General features: G+C 40.4%; 1 protein-coding gene across 1 annotated transcript in view; it reads left to right on the forward strand.

Annotated features, from left to right (window-relative positions):
* The window catches only part of LOC141976780 (solute carrier organic anion transporter family member 1C1-like), a 52,973-nt gene extending 42,720 nt beyond the window's left edge, over nt 1-10,253 (forward strand). The window contains exons 14-16 of the mRNA XM_074937946.1: nt 3,291-3,355; nt 4,957-5,074; nt 8,046-10,253. Coding sequence (XP_074794047.1) covers nt 3,291-3,355; nt 4,957-5,074; nt 8,046-8,268 — 406 coding nt within the window. The 3' untranslated portion in view covers nt 8,269-10,253. The remainder of the gene's footprint in view (nt 1-3,290; nt 3,356-4,956; nt 5,075-8,045) is intronic.
* The last annotated feature ends 438 nt before the right edge of the window (nt 10,254-10,691 follow it).

The raw sequence follows: 10,691 nt of genomic DNA on the forward strand, positions 1-10,691 counted from the left end.
CATTTCTGCTTTGAAGAATGAAATTCTAATCTCAGAGAGGCAGTGGGTGTTTCTGCACTTCCTACAAAACCCACCCCTGTGCAAAGGGCCAGCAAAAGGCCAAGCCATCATTTGTCTCACTTAAACTGTATTTGGGACTTATGTGATGGATTGGATTGGCCTTGTTCTGACGACCCTCTCCACTTAATTATGGATGGGGGGCAGGGAGAAGGAAGGGGGGATTATTCAGTAGTCAGAGCAATGGATTCCTTTTCTGACTCTGTGCATGACCTTAGCAAAGTCACTTAATTTCTCTGTACCCAAGTTAAGCCATTTGTAAAATGGATATAATACCTACTTCACATAGAGTTTTCTGAGAAAGAACTCACCTTTATAAAGTGGTTTACATAAGGCAAAGTGCTGTGCATCTGAGATTAGAATCTCTGGTCTGTATTGCTCTTTTACAGTTATATTTGTGGTTTTCGGTATACTTGATTTACTTCAGTACACACCCTGAAATATCAGATCTCCTGTTTTATCTAAAACTGGAACTAAATGAATAGTTCCAGCACCAATGAAAATTGACTGGTATAAAAAACAAAACAAAAAACTCAATTACCACTGCCCTTTAAACATAAAAGTAAAACTAAAACTGTTTGCCTTACTTACCAAAGTCTGTTTCTGTTCATTCATAAACACAGATTATAATTTTAAATTATCGGTGCACAGCACCACTTATTGCTGCTTCATTTGTATTGATTTTCAATGCAGCAGTTCTCACTATCTGTGTGGATTAGAATCTGTTACAGCTAAACTGCTGTAATTATGATGTATTCCACTGGCTCCCCATTCGTTTTAGGAACCAGTTTGAAACTGCCTTCTGTTTTCTGTTGACTTGCTTTAATTCACCTGATGGATTGGTTATGATGTCACTTCCTAGAAAGGTATGTTTTTACACTGAGATAGCTAATTCAAACTAATTATCTCGCTGTTAAATCCTAGTGGAGCTGAGGCACAGGTAGGTTTTCCCTTGATGTAGCTGTGATAGTTCACGGCAACTGCACCTGTATTCCCTCAGCATGGTCCAACCAGGGTACTCATTCTAGGCTTCCAGCTCCTCAGCTGTCACCTATCTTGGGCAGAAACCCATGTCTCTCTCCTGTCTGACTGGAATTCTTCGAGACTGCACAGTTCCCTTCCTAAACGGAGTTTCTCAGCAAGCCAGACTGCCTAAACAGGCTGGCATTTGTTTTTTGCTTTCTCCTCAGAGGTTATCAACAGTTGTAATTTCCTACAGTTATCGGTTGCCACACAGCTCTTTCTAAGAGAGCACATTTATTCTTAAGGTGAAAGCATTACAGAGAAAAATTATTTAAAACAATAAAAAAACCCCTACATGCTAATCACCTTACTAGAGATCACCCCCAACTCCAACAAGGGCTCTGGTAGATGGTCAGTTCTTCAAATCCCACCAAGGCATTTTTGTGTGGTTACAAGTTAATAACAGCTTTAGCTCACCACCTTGAATAGTGCAGCCTTCCTTTTATACTTCTTGGGCCTTTGATCTTGTCCTCAAATAACATGTGATCAGCAGACAATGGTTCTCTCCTCGAGGCATAGCTTCAAAAGGTTGTGTCCGGAGTTGAGAATTTGCATTCAGTTCCCACCAGGGATTTCCTAGGAAATGCTCTTAACTTTGTTTAGCCCAAAAGTTTCTTCTTGTCTGCCACATTGTTTAAACTAGCTCTTTGAAGCTCATAACTGTTTCCAGCTTTTACACTGGCCAAATCTCCCCATTAGAGAAGTTACATAAAATCCCACCATAACACATAAACTTTGCATTTAATACAAGGGACTCCAAAGAAACTTAAGCCTAATGCAAGAAGATTTTTCAAGGATGTTACAGGAAATTGCCCTATCTATCACACTAGCTAACTGAGGTCAGCCCTCCCCCACCTGTGATTTACTGTGACTAGCTACATCGAGTTAGTTATTTCACTGTTAAAATACATCTTTTATGGAAATGTTCCTGTGAAGAGTGTTGCATGTACAAGCTAGGGTAAAAAATTATTGGCAGGACAGCAGGACCCAGTCATTTGTATGCTACACAGTCATTAAATTACTCTTGCCTAGTAGCAAGAGGAAGGCAAAAGGCAGCAGTATGTAATCAAGAGCCTCATTGGCATGTTGAAGATCACATTGAAGCCCATGTCTCCTCACACACATCCAGGCCTTTCACCATCTGAGAGTAAAGGATCTGGCCCTTAAAGGGTGTGAGATTTAATACTTTTGAGTGCAGAAGACTTGATACTTAAACTTACTTGGGCCTAACTCCCAGTTACACTAAAGCCATCTTACACTGCTTGGGTAAACACCACCGTAAGGCCACTGCACCAATATAGTTAAAGTGGTACACCCTTCCCCTTCCAGTATGGATGCTTCCCATACAGGAAAAGGAATAAGCAATACTGGTGTAAGGCACCTTCATACCTGTATAACTGTGTCTGCACCAAGGGGTGCACCAGTATAACTTCATTGGTAAAAATAATCACATAACCCTAGCTGACATTTGTAACACTACAAAAACTGTAGGCAGACCAGGCCTTAGTGTAAATGAGAATCGGTCCCATTTATTTCTACAGTTGTGCTGGCATGCAACACCGTTGTACTCATGGCTCCATGCCCGGTTAGAATTAAAGGCTTTGTGTCTATTCCCTTCCTTACTTCTTCCAATTTGTATCAGCCCACAATCTTGCCATTTTCAGCTGTGATGTTCACCACAATTACAGTCATCTCAAATGGCCTTTCTGTGTCTGCCTCAGCAACTTTCCAGCCCTTTTCAAATGTCATCTGAAATGCTCTCTCCATGCCCTTGCTATGCCTCAGGCCCTGAGACAGTAACACCTTTACGTTTGTGTGTTAACTTTAACTGGATGAGTTGTCCCATTGAGGAGGACTCAGGGCTAAGTGTCTGGCCGGATCAGGTCCTTAATAGTATTATGATAGAATGTTTACTGTTCTTTCCTCGTATGATGTCTTCACATATATTTTTACACCATACACCTGATTGTCTGAAAGCCTGCTCCTACGCCTATGTAGATCAATGAGTGCAGAAGCAGCATCTTAAATGAAACCTTTGAGGAGTGTTTTCCATTATAGCTTGTATGCAATTTGCTATGTAAAATAAAGTTGTGTAGCACTTGTTACAATGGAGCATATATGGACATGCTCAGTGTAGAGGCTGGCAAAACTGTATTATCTTAAGTGCTCTTCCTGTGAATATAAAATTAATGTGATCGCCTACTTTTTAGATCTGTTTCACCAGACTTGAAATCATTTGCGGTTGGCATTGACGCCTTGTGTGGAAGGATACTAGGTAAAATTTTTGGTTTTTTCCTATTCTTCTTTATTCCTCTTAGGATTTAAATAGAACACAATGGACCTGAGATGACTTGGTGTAATGTCCTTGTTCTATGTAAGAACCAAAAAAACCAAACAAACCCCCAAACCCTTCCAAAAATTTGATTTTGTGAAATTTGTAGAGTGTATTGAATATGTTCCACCTCAATATGCTTCATAGGTATGTCCTAGCACATGAATATGTAATATATTTGTCTAGTTAAACAACCTATGTAATGAAAGAGTCAGGGAAAAGGAGGGGATTGAACTGCAGAGGTTTTTTGTTTTATTCATGTAGGCAGGCACCTGAGGATTATGATTTGGTGTTTCAGACTTTAAAATGGGATAACATTACCCAGCTCCTTTAGGGCTGCATCTCCAAGTACTCTCTCTCCTACAACCACCATTGGGCACGTCCCCACAGCTTCCACATGCTCCGTCGCCCTCCTCCTCCCCCTTACTGTCACAAAGATCTCCCTCTGCTCCCATCCCTGCCTTATCTGACCGTTGCAGGAATCCATTTCCCAATGAGCTCTCACTGGGCCATTTTCATATTTTTGTAAAAGAATTTTTCCTAACAAAGCTGAACACTGATCATTGTAAATTGTGATTGATTTTTGTTTTGAAAATGGAAGTGTTTGGCAGTCGGTCAAGAAATGGTTTAGACCCCAGTTCAGCAAAGCACATGCATAAGTGCCTGAAGTCAATGGGTATGTCTACACTGCAAAAAAACTCCCATAATGCCGAGTCTCAGAATGGAGGTCAATTGGGACTTGGCCTGCAGGGCTAAAGATTGCAGTGTAGACATTCCCACTTGGGCTAGAGCCTGAGCTCTGAAACCTGATAAGAGGAAGGTCTTGGAACCTGGGCTTTAGCCCAAGCCGGAACGTATACACTACTGTTTTTAGCCTCTCAGCCCCAAACCCATGCACCAAGACCATAGGTATGGGCTCTGAGACACAGTAGCATGGGTTTGTCTTGTGTAGGCATACCCAGTGAGACTTAAGCACATGCTTAAAGTTAAGTAACTAAGTGTTTTGCTCAGCTGAGCTCTAGCACTGATCTATTTAATTACACAGCTTTAATGGATATAGTGATGTACATTGGATTAGAATCTGTGATGAATTGTGACACACAAATGAAAACCAGGAACAGACTGATGCTCAAGAGAATGTGAAGAAGAGGACATTTAAACTTTTTTTGAGAGAGAGGCAAAAAACTGAAAAAGTGGAATCACTGGAATCATTACCTTTCTTTTTCTTATGTGGGAGTAATAATAATGCTTGTCCAGTCTACAGAAGACTCCATCCAAAGAATTTAAACCACTTTACATGCATTAATTAAGTTGACAACAAGGCTGGGAAGTAGGAAATTACCGTTTTACAGCTGGGCAAACATGGAGGCTGATCAAATTGCCTAAGGTCATGAGGCTAGCAGAGGTGGGAACAGAATCCAGGAGTCCTGAGTTCACATGCTCCTGTTCTAACCATTTGTTAAGGGGCTCCTTCCTCCACTATAAACTAAGCGCTGTTATTGTTATAATGTTACGCTCATTCTACTAATTTATTTTCTTTGCAGGTGGACTTCCAGCGCCTATTTATTTTGGAGCTTTGATAGATCAGACCTGCTTGAAATGGGGAACAAAGAGGTGTGGAGGATCAGGGTCTTGCAGAGTGTATGACACGAAAGCATTCAGGTGAGATGAAATTAAGAATAAAGGCTAAAAACAACAGGGAAAAGAATTTGGCTTACCAAGCAGCGTTGACTGTAGGGTATTCAGAATAGCTCCTGTCTCCTGTTCTTCAGTCAGCTGCAGCTTCAGAGTTTAAATGAAGTTTTCTACTAGTTATACTAAATTTTCTGTTGATTTGTTTTTTGGGGGAGGGGGATGGACAACTGGGTTTTTGGTTAAACAAAACTGTTCATGAAAATTATTTGTACCATCTTTGAAAATTTTCAAATTTGTGTCAGAAAACAAACCATTCTAAAATAAAAGTTTTCAGCCGTAAACTGTATGTTGGGCTATTCCTATCAGTTTTCAGCCAAATATATTTTGGGTTTTGGGCTGAAAACCTCAACTTCTAGGTTTTGAATTTTACTTTTTTGATGAAAAGTCAAAACTTTCTTCAGAAAAAAAACCATTTTTCAACTAGCACTAAGTCTCAGGGGCAAAAAAGAAAGTCACAAAATTGATCAGACAATCTCAAAGCATCTAAACTTAATCAAAGCTAGGCCTGAGGAACAATGTTCTTTTGATTAGTTCTAACATATGAAATTGCAGAAGGTCTCTTCTTTATGCCTAAAGGTCTTGTTACCAAAGGTTGCATTTTTAATAGTTGTTAATTTAATCCTTAGAACACTGAGGAACACTGATATTATGGCAATGGGAAATTGACTTCAGTGGAGTGCTTTGTGTGTTAGGGGTTGGCAAAATGAGTGTCTACAATTTACTTTAGGGTTTTCTCTACCACTCAACTGTGCCTTGGACTGGTTAAACGGCTAACACTTTTCTAAGGTGGCTGCTTCTATACAAGTAGAAAGAAAAGGAGGACTTGTGGCACCTTAGAGACTAACAAAGGTGCCACAAGTCCTCCTTTTCTTTTTGCGGATACAGACTAACACAGCTGCTACTCTGAAACCTGTCATTATACAAGTAGAGTAAATGCTCCCTGGATAAACTGTTCTTTTCTAACTTGGCTCTTTAGTGTGGCTATGACGTGCTTTGGCTCAGATATAGAAAACAGGACTGAAGAACAAAGCGGGTGTTTTCAAGTTGATTCTCTCCTGTGCCAAAAATCCACTCAGTCCAGGAGAAAGGGGGGCATCACAGTGCTGCCTCAAGTCCCCATGCCAGGCAGCTCTAAGTTGTGCCACTGATGGACCCTATGTCAATAGAGGATAGGCCTAGCAGAACTAAGATGTGTGATTAATGTATGATCCATTAACCACCCCGCATCAGTAGAAGATTGGCATTGCAGATAGAGCTCTGCTCTGTTACACCCTCTCCCTACCCTGACATACTCCCCAAGCTGGTTGGAGGGTGCCAAATGCAGCACCTTTACCCCCAGCAGGGAGCCCTTTCTCTGATGGAAATTATCAAACAGTTTATGGCCTCTTTGCACCACCAGAACTGTGCAGAGGAGGAGTCCTAACATATCCCAGACCCTAGCTCTTAGTGTTGTGTTTGTGATTTAGCAGGATTCAGAGAGTCTAAGCAGCTTTTCATAAATGCATATTTTACATCTTACACTCAAATTCCAGTCAGGCCTGGTAAGTACTGACATTTTGGGGATCACCGAGACCGGTAAGGAGTTCTGTCACCACCTGCCCTATAACCTTGGGTGCCTTAATGCTCTGCTGCTATAGCTCAGAGCCCTGACACCAGGGTAGTAACCAGACCACAAGAATAAGGTCTCATCCTGGCTTCCACCTGCCTAGTTATTCCTTGCAGGGTGACCCCAACAGCCCTTCTGGTCCCAAGTCTTCCCAAATCTGTCTCCCCAAGTTCTTAACTATTAGACACTTGGATTTTTCCCCTCTGGTTCATCACCCCCAAATATGTGAAACCAGACCACCACCCCCTCCCCCAGAAAGCAGCTTTCTTTAGCCTCCACACAGCTTGCTCAACAGAGACATAGTTCAGGTAAAAATAAACAAAAGATTTCTTTAATAGAAAAACCACAGATTCAAAGATGAAATAGTAAGGGAAAGCAAACCCATACAAGTTACACAGAAAATAAACATAATGGTGCAACCTCAGGCTTTACACTTACATATTAGATAAATTCCCTTTTCTAATACAAGATACCCATTGTCTTTGAACAATTTCCCAGCATAACCCCCCCCCCAACAATAGAGGGGATCTAGCTTTTCATGGATAGCTTCTCTCCCACTGGCTGTCAGTCAATTTCTGGATGCTTTTCACTTCAAATCCCTTTCATTTTAAAAGGTCTGCATTTTCTTTTCCTTCAGTCACTATAGATATCCAAAGTGGGAAAATCACCAGTTGTCTCAATATCTTTTCATTAAGTTTAATGGTCTGTCATTGTCTTTTCCTGAGTTGTACAATAGAGTGTTATTTGAGTCTGATTTGGTGTAAACAAGTGGTTTGGGAATGGGAGGTATCTATTAGCTCAGATCTACACTACAGACCTATATCAGTAGAACTATATCACTCAGCGGCCTAGTTATATCGACCTAACCCCCTGTGTAGATAGCACTATGTCGACAGGAGAGCTTCTGTCAACATAGCTGCTGCCTTTCAGGGAGGTGGATTAACTACACCGACAGGAGAAGAGTCCACACTTAAGCGCTAGAGCGGCGCAGGTGCAGCTACACCAATGCAGCATTTTCAGTGTAGACCTGTCCGCTGTGAGGTGGAGCCAAAGTTTGTGAGCCCAGTTCTCTAAATACACGGATTACATAAATTCATAACCATAGTCTGCATACATATGTCAGAATGATTGAGTTTAGAACATTACAAGCTTTTATTAAAATCCTTCCTTGACATATTTTTTATGCACAATAACATGGTATACAATCAGTAGCTTCAATTGCTTATTCTTTGGGCTTTAAATCCCCCGTTCTCTATTTAGGGGGGTGTTTGGACCCTGACTCTATCTCAAGTATCAATGATACAAACATTCATGTTTTCATTTTTTTTCTAGAAATGTCTATCTTGGACTCATTGCAGGACTGAGGGCAGGATGTTGTTTCTTATATATAATTCTCTTCATTTTAATAATAAAACGATTCAGACCAGAGAGCAATGAGCTGATAGATTTGAAAAGTACAGAAGTACCATCCAGGAAGGGATCAACTACTGTCAGTAAAAATGAAAATTTTCCTTGTGCCAAAGCTTTGGAGGCAAATGAAGAAACATGTATGTGAAAAGGACACAGGCATTTTCTAACTCTGAATGCTCAAGTGGAGGTTTTACAAGTAGAGCATAGGTACAAATACTGAAGTCTACAGCTTTTTGGAATTGCGATGGAAATTTTTCAAGTTTTAACCCCTCACCTCCCTCCAAAAAAGCAGGAAAAATGATAATTTTGTTTTTTAAAAAATTGTAAGGCTGGTTGAAATGTTTCCAATTTCAAAATTTTAATTAAAAAACAGATGGGAAATTTACAATAAAAAAATTCACAACAACTCTTGCCTGTTTTTGAACCTGATCTATATAAATTCTAGTCCTGCAATCCTTATTAAATCAAATAATCCTTATATAGTCAATTGTTCTTCCTGAGTTCAATGGGCACATTCGTACGAATGAGGACATGAATAAAGATTGTAGAGTTGGTCCCTCAGTCGTCATTCAGGCAAAAACCACCTTGACCTCAAACACTTCATGACAACTTCAGGATTTGGCTCAAACATTAACCAGTCAAAATAGACTGCAGAAGAGAGACTATACTGTATTAGTTTTAAAGTACCTTTCAGTATTGAATCAAACCTTTTCTCGTCATTAGTGTAATTATGCTGATCCTGTGCAATGAGGTGGCAGACACTGGAGCTACATTTCTTTGATTTTTTTAAATTTTTTTTTAGAACTTTATCAATGTAAGTTTGTAATAATTGAAAGACTGCAGTATATATATTCGTCATCCCCCAATAAAGTGCCAAAAAAGGCCATTAAATAAAGTGCTAAAAGCCCTCAAATAGAGCTTCGATGACATGCCAGAGAAGAGAGAGCCTTAATAACAAACACACCTACCATTTATTACCAAAATATCTCTTTAAATAAAGCATCACTACGTGAAGTGTGATGTCCCCCTGACAAAGACTGCTCTGTGACTTTTCAAAGAGAATGAATATTACTAATAAGAACAATTGGGGTAATTTGTCACCGCTGTTGCAGCATGTTGTGTCATATGCTTAGGGATTGTCTACACTTCAGAGCCTTTGCTGACAGAGCCCCCTAACGGAGATGCAGTGTAGGCTGACAGGAGTTCTTCTGCTGGCATAGCTATACCACCTCCCTGAACAACAGTAGCTAAGCCAGAGGAAGCATTCTTCTGTTTGAGTACTCACATCTACAGCAGGTGTCTTCTTAGCCACCATAGCTATGCTGGCAAAACTTTGTACTGTAGACTAAGTCTCGCTCTATTCTAGGATTAAATCCTATGCTCCCCAGGCTCTATGTCCAGCCCGAGGAGCCGTGAGAACCACGCACGACTGGATTGGAATAATCTCTTCCATACCTTGGGCTATGGTTTATAGAAAATGGAAGGAAGCTCAACACGTCTAAAAAATGAGCTCTCTCTGTTTCCCCGACATGGAAGAAATAACAGGTGGCTCCCCATACTCAAAGAGCCTTTGGTCCTGTGCTTCCACCAACACCCCCACCAGTCTGGCTGTAAACAAAAGCACAGGAAGCACCCATGACATGGCACATGTGCAGGTCACTGGTATGAGAGCTCCTCAAATTCTGGTCCTGGACAGAAGAATTGCCCCAGTTTTGCTGCTCACAGAATTAAACCAACATGTTCCTACTTTGGGGTACTTTTATAAAGGGTTGTTTGACTTCAGGCTACAATCAGATAGAAGAAAACAGGCTGTTTTGTGTGTTGGAATATAAACTACATCAGCACTAAGTATGTCAGCATTAGAGATGGGCCTGAATCAAAATCCCAGATTCAAACACCCTTGAACTTTCAGGGATTCAAAATCATTCTTCTCAGGCTTACATTGGTGCTATTGCATTGACTTCTCTCGAGTTACCCCTGATTTACACCCTGCAAATGAGAGGCATCTCAGGCCCTGTTACATGAATCTGAACATAGTGGCTTGAACTGAGCTTGGTTTACATGCAATTCATTTTACTTTTTGGGGTGATAAATTAAAATATGTTGATTCCTGCTGATCAATGAATGTATGCTGCACGATGTTTTGTTTATATATTAATAAAGTATTTTTAACAAAACAAGAGCACTGTTTGCACACTCTTATTTTACCTTTCACAGTAGGTTCTGTTTTGCTGAAGATAAAGCACTATGTCAGGAGAGGAGTGGGGTTTGGGTCAGACGTGGAGCTCCAAGACCAAATCTGAACATTTCGATATTTACATGTTCTGATTGCCGTGTGCTATGTCTGCCAGGAAGTTTTAAAAACAAATGCAGCTCCTAAGACAATGATCCAAAAATAGTTCCCACAATAATGGATGTTTGACCCACTCTGGTAGAACTCTCCCTACAAAGCCAAATAAAAATCGTTAACAGTTACACTTCATAATGTAAAACATGGTTTCCTTCTCTAATTCTTAACAGCATGAATCTGTTCACATTACACATATTCTGCTTGTTTTCAGGTGTCAC

Source organism: Natator depressus, chromosome 1 (assembly GCF_965152275.1).
Source record: "Natator depressus isolate rNatDep1 chromosome 1, rNatDep2.hap1, whole genome shotgun sequence".
In the NCBI taxonomy this organism is placed as follows: domain Eukaryota; kingdom Metazoa; phylum Chordata; order Testudines; family Cheloniidae; genus Natator; species Natator depressus.